Source organism: Salvelinus fontinalis, chromosome 30 (assembly GCF_029448725.1).
Source record: "Salvelinus fontinalis isolate EN_2023a chromosome 30, ASM2944872v1, whole genome shotgun sequence".
Lineage (NCBI taxonomy): Eukaryota > Metazoa > Chordata > Actinopteri > Salmoniformes > Salmonidae > Salvelinus > Salvelinus fontinalis.
In genome coordinates this window covers 35,934,342-35,954,498 of record NC_074694.1, presented here as the reverse complement: position 1 = coordinate 35,954,498, position 20,157 = coordinate 35,934,342, and the positions used below count along the sequence as shown (strand labels likewise).

At 40.9% G+C, this 20,157-nt stretch overlaps 1 protein-coding gene across 3 annotated transcripts; it reads left to right on the top strand.

Annotated features, from left to right (window-relative positions):
- The first annotated feature begins 70 nt into the window (after positions 1–70).
- Positions 71–11,289, top strand: LOC129829133 (pantothenate kinase 1-like). Of its 3 annotated transcripts, none has more exons than XM_055890692.1 (7): positions 75–636; positions 3,535–3,887; positions 4,206–4,465; positions 4,976–5,152; positions 5,269–5,392; positions 7,697–7,822; positions 8,235–11,289. In XM_055890692.1, exons 1-7 carry the CDS (start codon positions 339–341, stop codon positions 8,292–8,294), a joined length of 1,398 nt encoding a protein of 465 aa, XP_055746667.1. In that variant the 5' UTR covers positions 75–338; the 3' UTR covers positions 8,295–11,289. The 3 variants fall into 3 exon arrangements, with proteins under 3 accessions (XP_055746668.1, XP_055746667.1, XP_055746669.1); XM_055890694.1 differs by lacking the exon at positions 75–636 and adding an exon at positions 1,483–1,697; XM_055890693.1 differs by lacking the exons at positions 5,269–5,392; positions 8,235–11,289 and having other exon boundaries at positions 71–636; positions 7,697–7,816.
- The last annotated feature ends 8,868 nt before the right edge of the window (positions 11,290–20,157 follow it).

The following is a 20,157-nucleotide window of genomic DNA, read 5'->3' as shown; positions in this document are numbered from 1 at the left end:
ATAATACCCTCAGGGAAAATTGGGGGTTGTAAGAAACAGCCTATATACAATGACGTAGGCTGCTGGCTGTTTTAATTCTGAAGCTGCCGCAAGAGGAGCATGATGAAGCAAGATGACCGACAGTGACCCATAGATTGTATAAAGACAGTGACCTCAGTCAAACGTCCTAGCAGTTGTTGTCCCATTATCCACATCGACCAAACATCATTATTCTTTATCGTCGTGATAGATCTTTACCAAATAGCCTGACATTCTTTTGAAGAAACATCGCCGAGGAAAGCGGACTGATTTCACCTTTCTGAGACTGCCCGCTAGTGCTTTCCCTGCGCAAAAAAAAAATGGATAATGGCAAAGCATCGGATCAGAAAAGAACAGGCGCTTGCCAAGAGAATGGTTTGACAAATGGATTCAAGCCTACACAAACTGACAACGGGAGCTGCAATGTTTTAGGTTCAAACGGAACCAGTAGCAGTGGTAGTGGCGGGTGTAGTAGTAGTAGTAGTAGTGGTGGTGGTTGTAGCCATAATGGAATTGAAAATGTCCACCATCTTCAGGAGGATGCCCATAATAATGGGTCGCCTCCAAAGCGGTGCAGACTCAGGAGAAGAATGGATTCTGGCAAAAAGAACCGACCGCGTAAGTAGGACACAATATGAATTGTTTCCACACTGTTTCAGCATCGATGCTGTCAATCATGTCGGCTGTCTAAAATCGGCTACTTATGTGCATTATGAAAATTATACGACATTGAAACGACACATTCGGTCAAATTATGCCCTACACAATTTCAAAGCATCCTCTCAGGAATGAAAGGGACTGGGGGGAGGGGGGATTCGACCTAAGTATTGATTGCACATAGCTCTGGGTGTCCAAAGTGATAGTCGCCTAGATTTTCTATGGTGCCATATCTAGTCTATTTGGATGACACAATGAACCAGTTAAGACATTATGCGACAGGATAGAATATCGCTTTATCGCGTTGCGAGGCTTTTTCAAGAATGTAAATAAGGAAGCCTATCCGCCCAATTCTCCTATTGATACTGCTTCTGTAATGAATAATGGGCCTGTACGCCTATGTGGAGAAATTATTTGTTTTCCTGTATTCTCAAAGTACATTCCATAAGCTATTTATGTCTATGTGAAATGCACAATTTAGCAAGCAATAAGAATCAAGCGCCATATTCTGTATTATTTATACATGTTTTAATCATACTATGCAATAATCATTTGTATTTTACACGAATGTAACCCTTCTGGTAATAGAGCTGGAGCCTCTCTTTCTCTCCTCCCCTTTGTTATTGTGAGATCTTTGATGTTGTCCGTCGAGCCATTTTTCATTGGTCGTTCCAAAGTCAGGAGGTGTGCTGAAATCTCTGCTGATATGAGAGCCAAATAATTTCGACCAAATAATTTCGACCAATCAGCCGTCAGTACTTGCCTAAGGAAGTTGGCTGAAGAAACTGACAGAGCAGCCAGCTCCATGAATAGCACAGATCTTTCTTTGTCTCCAATATAACACAGTAAAACAAATGTGTCACTATGTCAAGGGAATATAGTCTGCCTTATTGCTGTGATGACATCATGCCACAATTCATAAGGACTGAGTGATAGTACTTATCAGTCTTGGTATGAAGTGTATTTGACCATAAGCAACTTGACCTGAGGATCACAATGAAGTTTGTTGTTAAAAAAAACAGGTACGAGTTTTTACTCTATTTTAAATGGATGAAATATACATATTTGCTTACTTTCATTTATTTGTTTATTTACATCTCCTGCTACCTCGGCAGAATCAAATCTAAGCAAACAAACAACAATTTTACTCATTTTACACTTCGGCGCCAGGAACTATTTGGCCGGTGTAGTCAGAAGTGGTCTTTATCTGTCTTCAATGCATGCAACCCAGCCATTTGTCCAAGAGGTTGCTACAACACTGCTGACTTGTCTGCTATCCTCTGGGAACAGTGGAAAGAGGTCTGGAATCCAAAAATACCACTTCTATAATATAATCGAATAGAAGGGATTGTGGACAATTGCTGCAAGTTGCTAAAATGCACTTGGCATGAAGACAAATACAACATTTGTACCTTCCTGTATGATCAATTGAGTAAGCATCATATGCTTTGCTGATGTCTCTTATTGGTAGTTCCCACTTGAATGCAACAAACTGAATCCCAATTTTTATGACAATTTTTTATTGAACCTTTATTTAACTAGGCAAGTCAGTTAAAAACAAATTCTTATTTACAATGACGGCCTACACCCACCCAAACCCGGACAACGCTGGGACAATTGTGCTCCGCCCTATGGGACTCCCAATTACGGCCGGTAGTGACGCCTCAAGCACTGAGATGCAGTGCCTTAGACCGCTGCGCCATTCGGGAGCCCAAATAGAGCTAGGCTTTGCCAATCAGACTCAACTATGAAAATGTATGCCGTTAAATCATTTCCATTGACTTGAGCTTTGGTCCTTTGTTGCACATGCATGTGACCACTGTGAAATTATAGTAAAAGCAATATAGCTCAGCCATTACTTGAGAATGAGTGGCAGAAATTCAAGCATTCAGTCCTCTGTAAATTTACAGTGAAACCATTGCAATGCAGGGTCTGTCTGTAGCACAACTGACTGAAGATATTGAAAGCAGGTGATTAAGTCAGTGAAGATTCCAGAGTAGACACTCACACATGTTATGTCAAGTTCCTCTACTAGAAATTGATTGTCCAACCCAGATTACATCACCAGTACACCTCTGATATATTGGATCGACCATATATCAGAGGTGTAATGGTGTTGGAATCTGGGTATCATTGCAAGCCAGAACCAAATCAACAATTACATCTCAAATTTGACCATTTTAAGCACCTCAAGCATGTCTTTTGGTTACTGCTTTTCTGTAGCTTCACACATAGTTGAATGTAACCAGGCTGGTTTGTGGAATGAGCAATAAGGGGCTATACACCCCTCTGTCAAATGAAGGGCTATTGAACCAGTTTGCCTGCCGATGTATTGACTACATATTCATTGTACTGTACACTCAAGAGTTAATTGAGAGTTAGGCAGGATATCCAGGCAATCTTCGCTCCATGCCGGGGTTTCCATGGCAACAAAGCCCTCATCTTTTGTTGCAGAACAAACACACTGCCGTGAATTTAAGACGACCCTCTTCCTCTCCCTTCCTTCCACTCTCCAAAAAAAGAGAGAAACATGTCACAATGATCTACTTATATGAAGACGTGATGTGTGCATAATATGCCATAATGCTTTCGTCTTCAGTGAAATCAAGTTAGAAAATGCAACAGGTTTGAGTAGGTTTCAGTTAGCACAGCTCATTGCTGGACTTATATGGAGCAATAGCTTAGTTGTGACATAGACAGAATACTAGAGCCCTCTGTTTTGAGAGTATGCATTTCCCCATAGTGGATTTTGCACAATTCCAAAAGAGGTTAACAGTGCTTCTCTACAGGCAACGGTGACCAAGCTTTTCCTGAATCTACCAACTAATCTCTCAAAACACCTTTTGTTTTCTGTTCCAGCCTTCCCCTGGTTTGGGATGGACATCGGCGGCACCCTGGTGAAGCTGGTTTACTTTGAGCCTAAGGACATCACGGCAGAGGAGGAGCAAGAAGAGGTGGAGAGCCTGAAGAGCATCCGCCACTACCTGACCTCCAATGTGGCCTACGGCGACACAGGCATCCGCGATGTCCACCTAGAGCTGAAAAACCTGACTATGTGCGGCCGGAAGGGCAACCTGCACTTCATCCGCTTCCCCACCCAAGACATGCTGGGCTTCATCCAGATGGGCAGAGACAAGAACTTCTCCAGCCTGCACACCACACTCTGTGCCACCGGCGGAGGGGCGTACAAGTTTGAGGACGACTTTAGGACGGTGCGTGGTGGTTGCTAGAACGATTGGGTGTCGTCAGCCAGGGAGAATGACTGAAAGTGACAGGCGATGTGAATTCATGTTCTGTTGCATGTTATTACATGTCATTAGTCAGTTAAACATATTGTGGCATGATCATTACAGGCAACATGGTTTCTCATGTGATTAGATGGGAGAAGGTGTCGATGGTTCAGGCTTGCCTGGTTGAGGTGTGTTATAGACAGTTCATGCTCTTGGAGGAGTTACCATTGCATATCAAAACCACTCCACTTTCTCTTTCTGTGCTATAGTCTTATAGATCTTCTTCTTTCCATCTCCCAGATCGCCAACCTAGAGCTACAGAAGCTAGATGAACTGGACTGTCTCATCCATGGTCTTCTCTATGTGGACTCAGTGGGGTTCAATGGCCATCCAAAGTGCTACTTTTTTGAGAACCCCTCTGATCCCGAGAGTGAGAACTGTGTCAAGAGAGCGTGTTGCCTTGACAACCCCTTCCCCATGTTGTTGGTAAACATTGGCTCAGGGGTCAGCGTCCTGGCAGTCTATTCGAAGGACAACTACAAACGGGTCACAGGAACCAGGTAAATAAATGTAATCTGTTGCTGTTTTAGTGTATGCAAACAGAGGTAATCCTGTGTCACTCCACGTCATGGTAGCTGTATTTATTTGATCTGTCATTGGTAACACAGTTCTGTCATTGCTCGCGTTCATCTGTATTCAATGTATTCTTGTTTTGAGTCTAGATAATAGTTACCGCGGTAACTAGTTAATAACTTCTTAGTCAAATACAACTTTCCCACTGGGCAAAAACTGGTGTTTCCATGTAATTTCAACAAACAAAAAATGTAATGTGATAAAAGAAAAAGCAATCAACGTAAGGGAATTTTGTATTTTTTCCCCCACCAAATTTATAACCTAAATCCAATGACATGGTGATATTTTTTCTTGAATTCACATTAGTTGACAACTCAATCAAATGTAAACCAAAACTAGACATTGAAATTGTCTGTGCCCAGTGGGTTGTTTCCTGCAAGCTAAACAGTGGTACAACCCATAGAGTAGTAGGTCACATAATTGCCTGTTCCCCACAGTTTGGGAGGTGGTACTTTCCTAGGCCTGTGCTGCTTGCTGACTGGCTGCGAGACTTTCGAGGAGGCCCTGGAAATGGCAGCGAAGGGGGACAGCAGCAACGTGGACAAACTGGTGAAGGACATCTACGGAGGAGACTATGAACGCTTTGGTCTCCAGGGGTCTGCAGTTGCATCTAGGTGAGGTCTAAGTTAGCTGATACATGATACGTGTTGTAACCTCAAGACTTCCAGTAACAGTATGCTTTGAAAACGGGAGTATTATGGAAACTAACCCAGTGAATAATTCATTGCAGTTTTGGTCATATGATGAGCAAGGAGAAGCGTGTCAGCATCAGTAAGGAGGACCTAGCCCGAGCCACTCTCGTCACCATCACCAACAACATTGGTTCTATTGCTCGTATGTGTGCGGTGAATGAGGTACAAAGTAGATGTATTTACTTCTGTTTCAGTGGAAGTCTTACTTCAATGAGTAATTCTAACCCGTGTTCATTTCGTCAACAATAACTCTGATAAAAAAATACTTGTCGACAACCTATTTTTCCTGACTAAAACTGTGACGATAACGAAACGAGATGCCCTGAAAAACCCCTGATAACTATTACTAATTACTTTTCATTTTAGTCTACGGAAAAATGTGACAAGATGAGAATTCCACATGAAACGAATGAACATTTAATTTGACATGAAGCATACATGCATCCAGATTATTTCATGCAATCCTCTCATTGGCAGAATGATAATCTTTCAGTTGCACGGTCTGAGCTGATCTGCCCGGCTGTCCCACACAGCTCCCAGGTGGTCACGTCAATCACTCGTTAGTCTTTTGAACTGATGAGAAGCCAGGACACTTGACTTGTAGCTAACCTCAACTAGAAACAATCATGTCTACTCTTGTACTTTCATGTAGGCTATTTTTGCTTTGATCACATCAGAAGCTCTATTTTCCCATGCCCGCTCTTATTCATTCATCTGCGTTGCTGCTCTCACGCCGCGGACTGCAAATGCGAGTTGCGGTAGCTTGTTCCCTATGGGGAAAAACAAATGCTATTTGTTGGATATTAGAGGTAAAGTAATACTTCTAGCATTTTCATATTCTCCTCTTTTCAAGGAAACCACTGTTATTTACCCCCCCTTGACGATTATGATAGGGAGAAAATCCGAGCTCTAAATTGTTTAACCTGTAGCCAAGGCTTTATAGCCTACATGGTTAATTATGGCTGTTATTGTTTACAATCTGCCACAATATCAATGTAGCCAGCTAAGGTATACATGGGGATAGTAGGCCTAGTTGGAAAAGTCTATCTGAATGTGCACATGATGGAAGTTAGAGGTAGCCTAAATATTCATGATTTAATAGTCGAGTTTTAGTCGACTGATGATAACTAAAACTGACGAAGGATGAAATGACTAAAACGTGACGAAGACTCAAATGTATTTTAAGGCTAGAACTACGTTTAAAATAGCTGCCAAAATGAACACTGATTGAAACAGTGAGAATATACCACACTGCGGTGTGACTCTAACATAAGTGTGAACTTTCTCAAAGTGATTGTCTGTCACCAAAAAACAAAGGAGCGAAGTGGATTCAGCAGCCAGTGTGATGGATGATGGGAATGGACTCTGTGTGCTTTCAGCTTCTTTACAGTGTTGCCTTGTGGCATGGAGATCAAGCAGCATTGTACAGGGCTATCAAAGCACATAGAACAACAACAGGAAGCTTTCTGACACAAATATCAAGTGGACAAATGATCTGCACCTTGAGTAACCCCGTTGTAATGTTTTGAGCACGAGGTACACAAATGTACATTTGATTCAGCTTTCTAGCTACCTATGCATATAGATTACAGTGTATGAATTGGGGGAAGTATTAAAACGAGCCTGCAAAAGTGCACCGCTTTTTTACTGCCCCCGGGTTTTACTTAGAATGAGCGGACTTAATCTGTCCCCCCGCAACTATGTCCTTCACGGGAGTTGAGCTGTTCATTCTTGGCTATTGCTCAATCTTTTTCTCCCTTGCTGCTGAGTCACTGAAGCATGAGACAGCTCCTCCCACTGCTGTAATGTCAGGTTCTCTCCCCTAGATGGCAGCAAAACATCCATCTATGCCACGTGTCAAACTCATTCCATGGAGGGCCGAGTGTCTGCGGGTTTTCGCTCTTCCCTTGTACTTGATTGATGAATTAAGGTCACTGATTGGTAAGGAACTCCCCTCACTTTGGGCTCCCGAGTGGCGCAGTGGTCTAAGGCACTGTATCTCAGTGCAAGAGGCGCCACTACAGTCCCTGGTTTGAATCCAGGCTGTATCACATCCAGCCGTGATTGGGAGTCCCATAGGGCGGCGCACAATTGGCCCAGCGTTGTCTGGGTTTGGCCGGGGTAGGCCGTCATTGTAAATAAGAATTTGTCCTTAACTGACTTGCCTAGTTAAATAAAGGTTACATTTAAAAATGTGAATGTTAAGCCTGGTTGCCTAGGTTTTATTCGAAAGGAAAAAACTGAAACCAGCAGTCACTAAACCCTCCATGGAATGAATTTGACGTCCCTTATCTATGGCTATTAGTCTGAGAGAGCTGGCCTAAGGTCTTTAAACAAATCTTTTTTTTTATTCTTTTTTTTACGTCTTACTTTGGAAATATCTAATTCTGTCCTGCTTTATGAAACAGTCATTCTTGCAAGCTCTAAAAATGTCTGGCTTACCAATGGTTCAATGTTGTCTTTCAGAAAATTGAAAGAGTGGTGTTTGTTGGGAATTTCCTGAGAATCAATACTGTGTCAACGAAGCTGCTTGCGTACGCCATGGACTTTTGGTCCAAAGGACAATTGAAAGCTCTCTTCTTAGAGCATGAGGTAAGTAGTTTGCAATATATATGTGTTCTTTTTATTTAACTAGGCAAGTCAGTTAAGAACAAATTATTATTTACAATGACGGCCTACCAGGGAACAGTGGGTTAACTGCCTTGTTCAGGGGCAGAACGATAGATGTTTACCTTGTCAGCGCAGGGATTCGATCCGGCAACCTTTCAGTTATTGGCCCAACGCTCTAACCACTAGGCTACCTGCCGCCCACGTTCTGTGTTATGTGAGGGATGTTCAGTGCACTTGTTGTTTTAGTCTAATTGTACAATAAAAATGGTAAACAACAAATCATCTGCATATATTTGGATAGGTTACAATTGGGCGCTGAGCAGGAATATCAAGGTTGCTGATGATAACCTGGTCAAATACCTAAACAGATAATGAAGCCCTCTGTTTTTTTCAGGGTTATTTCGGGGCCGTCGGTGCCTTCCTGGAACTACTGAGGATAACAGATGACCTTTGAGACAGAAACCCTAACTCTCACCACAAGACACTGCTACTCTACGGTTTCGGAAAAGCTACTGACCGCACGAAATGGGGAAAATACATTTGAATAATTTAACTGTTTTAAGAGGTTCTACTAATTATCCTCCTCCTTGTCTGCTGATGTTTTAGAAAATTGATTTTTAATATTATGAATGCAGGCTGGAGGAGATGAGGTTGGTGTTTTATTTGCCACTGAAAAGCAAACCTGGGTACTTATTGTTTATAAAAACCCTAACTGTATATTGAATGTGTGAATAAGCCAAACGCTACTGACCCCTGATCCTTCGTGTGTTTTTGCTTTTGTTAACTTTTTTTGTGATCTGAGACCCCCCCCCCCCAAATTTTTTATTTTATTGTTCCCTTATTTGTTTAATTGAAATTGTATAAAGTACTTACAAGATGTAAGTAGATACATTGATCTTTACAGCATTAGCTTACAACTAGCTTTTGCACTTTTTTCTAATCAATCGTCCTATCCCAATGTTCTGTGATATGATTTGAGATATAATCAAATATATTACCCTACCGAATATGTGAATCGTAAGCAGTTACTCTTATCAACCCATTCTGTCAACCCGTCATCTGTGGATTTGCCAATTTGTGGAATATGGACCATTAAGCAATAGCTAAATTTGACTGATAATGTTGCGGGTTGATTTTGCGTAATAATACGCTGCAATACCTGGCAGTAGAATGACCAGTGCCCAAAATCCTACCTCTATATTCACTTGAATCCAGTATTATGTATATTCTTTCCTGTCCCATGCCTTATAATTCCATTGCTGTTTTACTGAAACAGTTAACTTTGGAACCAAGCCTTCAGTACTAAATTATCCTTAAAAACTTCACAAAATAGACCCTGTCTGTGACTCCACTTTCCAGGGGAGTTGGGATATGCAGAAAAACACATTTTCAATTCACACATGTGTATTAATACACACATGCACGTGTGTGAAGTAGGACAAATATAAGCACCCATCTATTATTATTACATGTTCCTCAGCAAAGCCAAATCACTGACTCACTAAGCAGTGCTACGCAAAGTGTCCATTGTGAGTCATGAGAAACCTCTATGTGAAGCGACTTTAAAGATATTTACTTACTACAGTTGTTTTCATTGTCATCAAAGATGGGGACCATTTATGCCTGCCTTCCTACCTGTAATAATCAGTATGTGCTTTATGATAGTAATTTCATATTTGTTTTGGATGTACTGTGTTGAGTACTCTAGTCGAAAGGAGATTTGACTCTCCTTCTGGATCTCTTGGTTAAATTTCATGACATTTCATGATGGCATTTTAGTTTCAAGTGAAAATGCATAGCTGGCCTGTGAACCGCTGTGAGCTGCATACACTTCCTGCCCACTTCAGAGGCTCCCACGACCAACCTCCTCACCCAAACAATACACCCATGCTGCATCTGTATTGGCACCCTATTCCCTATAGTGCGATACTTTGGAACAGATCACGCTTTTCCATATATAATTCACAAGTGGTGATTTTAGCATGTAAATCTTGGTGGGGAAAACTCCCCCCCCATTTTTTTTTAGATGCATGCCAGCAAAGCCACTACACTACACAACACGAAACAATACATTAATTGCACTATAACGGCGACAAGCGGTGCCCACAAACTGTTAGGGCCTACATAAAGCTGTCCCAACAGCAGAGCTTTCTTTTCAGCACCATGGAGTGAATCCTTACCACCGCTACACCTGGCTTTCAGCGGAGCCTTGTCTGGCAGCAAAACAATTCATTCAGCCTCATTTACTGCCTTTTTAAAAAAACATAGCTGACATGGCTGACCATAACTCCCTGGCATGTTACATCATTTATGCAGCAGCATTTAAGACATTTCTGGACTCACCTTGTTCTGTGCGGCCGTCGTATGTTGGCAAATTTTGTCATCAAAGAAAAAGATTTACAATTCCGAGTTGGATGACTTCAAAACGTATCTTCCCAGTCTGACTTCCCAGTTGCAATGGTTGCGGTTAGCCACTGTCACCGATTCCTTCCAAACAACTCATTGTTGAATTTGCGATTTCCAAGTTGTTGTGTAATGTATATGTCTTAGTACCGGTACATTTTATCTTTAATTTATCTTCATTATTTCTCTTCATATGACAAGGATTAAAAAGGATTTGCCAGTTGATTTATGATGATGATTTCTAGCTAAGATTTTGAAAGTAAGATGTTGACATGATCAGTCCAATCAAAGCTACTGTACATATAACGTGATTTGACGTCATTTTATCTGTGGTCATTGACGTTGAGCCTTCTTGGAAGGGCACTTCTAATGTAACTATGGCAGCACACAAAGGGCTCACATTCTAGATGTCTACCCTTGCTAAAGGCTAGTAACGTAGTGTCCCCATGAGTGACAGAACACTGAGCCAATCACGGTGCAATGCTCCTATTTTCTGCTGGCCTGCCCCACCACCACAAAAAGCACTGAGCTAGGCTGAAACAACTGCATTTTGGAGCTGCCTGTTTGTATGCGGCTTTATTAACTCAATGATATATATATTTTTTGCATTGTTTGCAAACTGATATGTGACATGTATTAATGCCAAAATAACATGCAAAACCGGCAACTCCAACCCCCCCCCAAAATACATCTGTCCCACCTACCCTGAATGACGGGTCGCCACTGTAGTTCACTACTTTTGACCAGGGCCCATGATTTTGATCAATAGTAGTGCACTATATAAGGAATAGGATGCCATCTTGGACTCATCCACAAACTGACTGCCCTAACATCATACGTTTATTTTTAATCCCAATTTAACCTGGTGGATTTGTCAGCTATACGTTAGGACAGATTTTCAAATGTGCTTTATGAATTGAATTACTGCATACATGTCATGGCAAATAATCTATGTAACTCTGAACCTGATTGAACTGGATTATGGAGCTGGGTCTTGCTATAGATTCAGTTTTGCTTGTCGTCATTAAAACTGTTCTCTAACCTGATGATATGTTGAGTTTGTTGCATTCATTTTCTGTTGTACTGCCTTGTCCTGTTGTGTGTGTCTATAAGACTTGCCTAGTGAAGACTTGGTACAAACATTAAGAAGACCGACTATTCCCAAACTGGGGGTACGCACAATGCCGTCGGGGGTACGCCAAATAAAAATATGATTCACATTTTCAAACAGTCCATTTAGATTTTTCAACTGGCTATACATTTGGGTGATGTTTTTTTCTCGCCGGAGTAGCCTCGTTTCACTGCCAAAAAGAAAATGAAACCATCTAGTGTTCAGCGAAATAACAACACAATGTCAAATTCAGGTAGCCTAGTCAAATAATTAACATCCAATCCCATCAACCGTTACTCTCTCGCGGGAATTACACTAACGGTCCGTAAATAGGCAAACGTAGCTGCTGCTCATTCCGTTTGCTCGAAAATGGATAAAAAGTAAGACACATAGAGACACATTCCAGCTCTACTGTTAGTACTGCTACTACCTACCAGCAGTACTACACCTGCACCATGACACAAGTTGTTCTGCTTCCACGAGTACATCCAATGCTAGCATCAGGAGTGCTACATTTGTTGCTAGCCCAACTAGCATGGACACACACAGTTGTGAATCTGATGCAGCTGAAGAGCTACTGCCCCCTTACCCGGGAAAGCACCGAACAAATGACAGGGACGTTGGACCATCGAAGAGGCACAAGTATGATGAGAACTACATTGATTTGGGGTTCATTTATTTTGGGAGTAGTGCCTTTCCATGGCTAAAGTGTTGTTATATGTGCAAAAGTACTATCTCACAACTAGATGAAACCTTCACTCTTGCGCAGACATTTGGAAACAAAAAATAAGCCACAGGAGTATTTTGAGGTGAGAATTAAGATGTATGAAAGCAACAGATACCATTAATAAGAAGGGGTTAGAAGCGTCTTATATGGTGAGCTACCGAGTGGCTAGGACAGGCAAGCCCCATGCTATTGGAGGACTTAATTCTTCCTGCTGCCGCGGATATGGCTGGGACAATGCTGGGGGAAAAGGCCAAAAACTATACAGACAATTTATTCATCAAACAACACTGTTACACAGGCTCCCGGGTGGTGCAGCGGTCTAAGGCACTGCATCTCAGTGCTAGAGGCATCACTACAGACACCCTGGTTTGAATCCAGGCTATATCACAACCAGCCATGATTGGGTGTCTCATAGGGCGGTGCACAATTGGCCCAGCGTCGTCCAGGTTTGGCAGGTGTAGGTCGTCATTGTAAATAAGAATTTGTTCTTATCTGACTTGCCTAGTTAAATGAAGGTTAAATAAAAATGAATACAAATTCACGACACATTAAGAAAGACATCCACTTCTGAAAACCAGGACAACAGGAGAGGATATTTTTAAAGTACTGGACAGCTTTGTGACATCAAATGGACTTTGGTGGTCAAGATGTGTTGGTATCTGTACTGGTGACGCAAAAGCCATGACAGGGAGAGATAGTGGAATGGCAATGCTCGTGCAAGCAGTTGCGCCCGACGCCACTTGGGTACACTGCAGCATCCACCGAGAGGCTCTTGCTGCCAATGGAATGCCTGACAGCTTGAATGACGTTTTGGACACTACAGTGAAAATGGTTAACTTTGTTAAAGGAAGGCCCCTGAACTCTCATGTATTTTCTGTGTTATGCAATGATATGGGCAGCGACCATGTAATGCTTTTACAACATACAGAAGTGGGCTGGTTATCAAGGGGCAAAGTATTGCCAAGTTTTTTGGAATGGAGAGACGAACTTAAAGTTTTCATTACTGACCATAATTTTCACTTGGCTGACCGCTGGCATGATGACGAGTTTCTCACACGACTGGCCTATCTGGGTAATGTTTTTTCTCACCTGAATGATCTGAATCTAGGATTACAGGGACTCTCCGCAACTGCATTAACAAGGAAAACACACAGGTCTTTCCATCATTGTGTGATTTTTTGTGTGCAAATGAACTCAAGCTTACGGACAATGTCAAATGTGATATAGCGATGCACCTGAGTGAGCTGGATGCGCAATTACGCAGGTACTTTCCCGAAACTGAAAACACAAACAACTGGATTTGTTATCCCTTTCATGCCCTGTACACTTACCGATATCTGAACAAGAGAGCCTCATCAAAATTACAACAAGCGGTTCTGTGAAAATAGAATTTACTCAGAAGCCACTGCCAGATTTCTGGAGAGGGCTGCGCTCAGAGTATCCTGCCTTGGCAAATCGTGCTGTTAAGACACTGATGCCCTTTGCAACCAAGTACCTATGTGAGAGTGGATTCTCGGCCCTCATTAGCATGAAAACTAAATACAGGCACAGACTGTGTGGAACATGATTTAAGATTGAGACTCCAACAGACCCAACATTGCAGAGTTATGTGCATCCTTTCAAGCACACCCTTCTCATTAACCTGCGGTGAGTTATTCAGGGTGTAACTCAATATTTTGTACACTCAGTGCCTAGTTAAAGTCTACACACTCTTGCACAGATTTCACATTTTGCGGCCTTAAAAATGTCAATCTAAAAAGGGAATACATTGGGATTTCCTCCCAACCTACTCCACATTTTCAGTGTTTTTTTTATGTTCTGAAATGAGTAAAAAAATATATATTTATGCTTCTCGTGATTCCAGAAAAACTCCCCCTGTCTGTGTAAGGTCCCTCAGTTGTGAATTTGAGTGAATTTGAATTTCAGTGAATTTCTCTAAATGATTTAACCTCAGAGCCACCAATGATATTCATGAGAATGTCTGGGATACATTTTTAGGCAGAGATAGATCAGGGAATTAAGAAATAATTCCAAGACACTGAATGTCCCTTTCAGTATGGTCAAGTATGGAAATGAATCTATGGATGGTGTATCATATCACCCAGACACTGCAAATATCTGGCCATCCTAACTGCGGGGGAGAATGGAAACTGCTTAGGGATATCACTATGAGGTTTAAGATGATTTTAAAGCTGACATAATTTATTGGCGGAGCTGAGAAAACTGCATGGATCATCAACATTGCATTCACTCAACATTAATGACCTGTATGACAAAGTGAAAAGAAGGAAGCCTGTGTTTAATATATATATATTGCAAATCGTCCAATACTAAAAGACAACATTGTAAATAAATGTCAGGTATGGGTCAAACCCATTTAGAGTGAAACCCTCTGTATTTTTAACATTGTGGTGGCAGCCATAGAATTAGGAATTAGAGCACTTTATTTAATGGGATATCTATGGTGGCAGCATCTTGTTATGGGTATGCTTGTCACCGACATGGACTGGGGAGTTTGTCAGGATTAAAAGAAATTTGAAAGGAGCAAAGTCCAGGTAAAAATATAGAGGAAAATGTGCTTCAGTCTTCTGAAAACCTAACCCTGGGTTAGAGTTTTATTTTTCAGCCGGCACACTAGAAGGTCTCAGTGCTGACTTAAATCTGCTTGAAAATCAGTGACACGGTTTGAATATTGCTGTCCATCAATGATTCCCAACCAAATTGACTGAGCTTGAGCAATATTGACTAAATGATTTACAGCTTTAATCACAAATGAACTCTTAGGTGTGAAGACCTACGCAATCAAGACATCCTTGTTTTTAATTTTGAATTAAATTAAAAAGCCACTTAATTTGCAGCAATAATGCTCCTGTCTGTCTGTTTGGTGCGCGTGTTTGTCTATCACGCCATATGTAGCCAGTTAGCGATGCAAATGAGAAGCGTCTTATGGGTAGACAGAAAGACTTTCCCCAAAAACATTCTCAATAAAATGTTAACCGCAAAGTAGGTTTAACCGAGGGAACAATATAATGATTATTTGTATCAATTGGGTGGTGATTGTTTGCAAACTCTGCCATATGCTGCAGCAGTAGGCCTATCAGCAGAAACATAGCTAGATCAACACATTCCTCTCTTGCTAGATGCCCAATTAAAGGGGAATTACACTCAAATCTACATTTGTCAGTTTCTTTTTCCAAAATGGTCTTCTGATGTAATTTAAGCCTTGACATGGACGTAGAACATCAATTTTCTTTGTTTCTCTATTAATAATTGTAACATTGAGAGTAAAAAACTGAAACAAATCTCAAACAAGGAAAAATAAAAAAGAGAAAACAGAATTCAGTAAAATACTAAATATAATTTGATGAGGCCCCCTTACAGTTGTTTATTAACCATGATTTTACCAGGTATGACAGCAAACACATATTTTGTAGACCAAGGACCCAGGGAAGAGTTGCAGGGTAGAGAAGAAGAGAAGAATGTGCCCAATTGGTAGTTACAGTCTTGTCCCATCGCTGCAACTCTTGCACGGACTCGGGAGAGTTGAAGGTCGAGAACCACGCATCCTCTGAAACATGACCCCGCCAAGCCGCATTGCTTCTTGACACATTGCCCCTCTTAACCCGGAAGCCTTCCGCACTAATGTGTCGGAGGAAACACACTACAACTGACGACAGTGTCAGCGTGCATGCACCCGGCCCGCCACAGGAGTCACCAGAGAGCAATGGGACAAGGACATCCTGGCCGACAAAACTCTCCCCTAACCCAGACGATGCTCGGCTAATTGTGCATCGCCTCATGGGTCTCCCGGTCATGGTCGGCTGCAAAACTGCCCGGGATCGAACCCAGATTTGTAGTGATGCCTCGAGCACTGCAGTGCCTTAGACCGACCGCTGCACCACTCGGGAGGCCAGTGTGTTTAGTATGGTTACATAGGACAAAAGGTTACTTAGGGCAAAAACGAATGGAGGGTGGTTGGTCGGGTGTATAATGTGGACATCTAGCAACCAAAAGGTTGCGTGTTCGAATCTCATCACAGCCAACTTCAGCATTTGAAATAAGTAGCAACTTTTCAGCTACTTTGCAACTACTTAGCATGTTATCTCACACTTCCCCTAACACTTTAACCTAACTCCTAACATTAACCCTAACCACTAGCCTAGCTAACGTTAGCCAGCTAGCTAACGTTAGCATTACCAACCCAGCCACCTAGCCAATGTTAGCCACAACAAATTGGAATTCGTAACATATCATTAGTTTTGCAAATTCATAACATATTTTACAATTTGTAAATTGCTAACACTTTGTACATTTTCCAATTCGTAACATATTGTACGTTTCGAAAATGTGTAACAAATCATACGTATTAAAATTTGTAACATATCATACACAATGGCTGATGGACATCAACAAATTAAAAATACCATACGAAACGTAACATTTCATATCAAATGGAGTGTCTCGGGTTTTCGTATCGAATAATACGAAATGCTATGAGACAAGGTTGGCTGTAAATGACTTGACTGAGCTATGCAATTCAACAACAGCTGATGTGTGTGTCTGGAAAGGTAAGAACCTTATTGCTCCATTTTAGAACGTGTGGGGAAAATGTTTATTGGAATTATTTTCTCATGTTTGTGCTCTGTGTATTATTTACAATTGATTGTTTAAAAAAATATGTGTAGCCTACGAAGTCAGCAGCCTCTGGTGTTCTATTAGCGCTTTGACCGATGCTGATGAGAACGAAAGGTATTCATTAGAAGAACAGAATGTTACAAAGTCGCCGAAGTTGTTTATTTCGTCACTTACTGATTCACATGTTTTGTTTGATATAAACTGGAAATGATTGCACGCTAAGGTAACACAAAGAGAAAAGAAGGTCTGAAAAAGTTTTACACATTTTACTACAGCTGCACGTTTTTGAGAACTTGCCATTTCCTGAAGAGGAAATATGGTGAACATGGTTGAGTTATTTAATTACAGACCCAGTCCACATTGTCGATAGTTCAGCCGCGTGAACCCACCACACAATATCTGCCTTCTGTGATGTGTCAATTTGACACATACTATATATTGCTTGCGTTGCCTTATGTTTTCTGCAGCCTCAATTATATGAGGCTCAAACATTATCGCATGATCATATGTTTTTACTTGATGAGTTTGAAGTGCAATATTGAATCTCCTAAACTTCAGAATCAAAACTTTGCCGACTGTGGCAAATGTCTAAGTTCTAAGGTTAACAAAACAATGATAAACAAACATGCCATGAAATGATCTATTATTATTTTTATCAGCAACATTTAGATGGACAATTTACCTAGATTGGGCTATCTAGTAATAGTTTGGATTCAATGAACTCAAAATATTCAGTAGATTATTCTCCCTGCTGTGCAATAATGTAGCTCTGGCCATGTTGAACCAGGCATGTGGTTGCTATGGGCTCAGCAGCTGAAGCAATGGAGTCAGACAAGTTTTAACCAACTAGAAATGCAGACAATTGTTTTACAGCCTTAAAATGTATTAAATCGAGAATTTTTCACTGACCTACATACAATACTCCATAATGTAAAAGTGGAATTATGTTTTTTCACATTTTTACAAATTCATAAAAAATGAAAAGCTGAAATGTCTTGAGTCAATAAGTACTCAACCCCTTTGTTATAGCAAGCCTAAATAAGTTCAGGCGTAAAACTGTGCTTAACAAGTCACATAACAAGTTGCATGGACTCACTCTGTGTGCAATAGTAGTGTTTAACATGATTTTTTAATGACTACCTTATATCTGTACCCCACACATACAATTATCTGTAAGGTCCCTCAGTTGAGCAGTGAATTTCAAACACAGATTCTACCACAAAGACAAGGGAGGTTTTCCAATTGAGTTAGGAAGGACACATGTATCTTTGTAGTGACTTTGTAGTGACTGGGTGTAAGTGTAGTTAATAACTTTACCAACTTTACCAAAGAAAGGCACCTATTAGTAGATAGGTAAAAAAAAAAGACATTGAATATCCCTTTGGACATGGTAAAGTTATTAACTACACTTACACCCAGTCACTACAAAGATACATGTGTCCTTCCTAACTCAGTTGCCTGAGAGGAAGGAAACCACTCAGGAATTTCACCATAAGGCCAATGGTGACTGAGGATGGATCAACAACATTGTAGTTACTCCACAATACTAACCTAATTGACAGAGTGAAAAGAAGGAAGCCTGCACAGAATAAAAATATTCCAAAACATGTATCCTGTTTTCAACAAGGCACTAAAGTAATACTGCAAAAATGCTTGTAATTGTGACCAACTGCCTTGATTCGGTCTTATGTAGCAAAATTTGAAATAATGTTTTTTACATTGGTTAAAAGCAGACACAGAGCTAGAAAATGATATATCATACACTGCATTTGAGGAACAATGGGAAAGTATGCTTTGAAAGTTGATAAACTTGTAACACCACTTTTGAGAAAATGGCCTTTGAAAATGTTGATACCTACCTGAGAACTCTTCTTTGTCTACAGCCATTCAGCATTGTTCACACCCTCTTAAGCTTTAGCCCGCACCCAAACTGAGCATTTTACTCGTCCTAGCAGAGCTGGTTATGCTGTTTTCTTGTTATCCAGAGTGTTGGTGACTGTAACTATGCTGCTGGCAACAATTTAATTATGCTTTTTTTGCCGACGTTTACTGACACCAGTCATATTCAACATGTGTTGAGCGTTTGTAAATGTATCTGTTATTCTGCGATCTGGCACACACACAGAGTGCACTGAAATCGAATGCACCCAAAATTGTTATTTGAATAGTGGAGTCTTTTGTTAAACAATGAACTATAATCACAACTCATGACATTACTACCCTGCATGAGTCTGCAGGTAGCTAACCAACCAGGTTCAATGTTAGCTAGCTAACATTAGGCTATAACTAGCCAAGCAAATGTCTCTGAGATACGAATAATAATATGATACACGTAACGTTAGCTAATGAGCCAGCCAGCTAACGTTAGCTAGCTAACAGTGCATTTTAACTTGAAATGAAACCACTTTCTGTCAAAATTAGAAACATGTAATATCTGAAAATGTAGCTAGCTAGACTGTCTTACCCTTATACATTATGGATGGACACGTCTCCTGTCGGATGCATTGCCTGCCCTTAGTTTGAAGATGTAATCCGGAGACAGGTGTTTTCTCCATCTCATTAGCTATCATACTCTAATTCCACAGATTTCAAAACTCGGTCCTCTGGAAAGTGGAGAGCAACACTTATGCAGTTTTACTATGCAATACATTTGTTTAAAAGCAGCATTAGACAGGATTAACTAGATATACTGACCAGCTCAAATAGACAGAAGCGTGCTATATGGCAGACCAATCCAAATGTATCTTTTGGCATGTCCAGCCCACTCATTATCTCAGCCAACCGTGGCTAGAGGGAAAGTTGCTCACTTTTTCTGCCCTACCAAGCAAAAAGGCAGTAGCTGCTCATAGCGTGGAACTGAGAAAAATGGCTTTTATTTACCTTGGTTTCACAGTAACTTTATGCAGTAACTGCTAACATGACCCCCATTTTCTCCAAAACACAATACAATAGAGGCAGGATACTTGTCCACATGATTATGCATATGTATTAATGTCATTTTTGCTACATTAAACTCATTTTCGACCAAATGAGCAGTTACTGCCTTTTTGCATGGTAGGGCAGTTTTCTGTGGCTAAACCAACAAGGCTCATAATTATACCATTTTATTCGTATTTACAAATGGCATACAAGTTTGTTAAAAAATTATGGAATGGAGCTAAACACAGGCAAAATCTGGAAAATCTGGTTCAGTCTGCTTTCCACCAGACACAGGGAGATGAATTCACCTTTCAGCGGGACAATAATCTAAAACACAAGGCCAAATCTACACTGGAGTTGCTCACCAAGAAGACAGTGAATGTTCCTCAGTGGCTGAGTTACAGTTTTGACTTAAATCTATGGCAAATCTATGGCAAGACTTGAAAATGGTTGTCTAGCAATGATCAACAACCAATTTGACAGAGCTTTAAGAATTTTTATTACAATAATGTGCAAATGTTG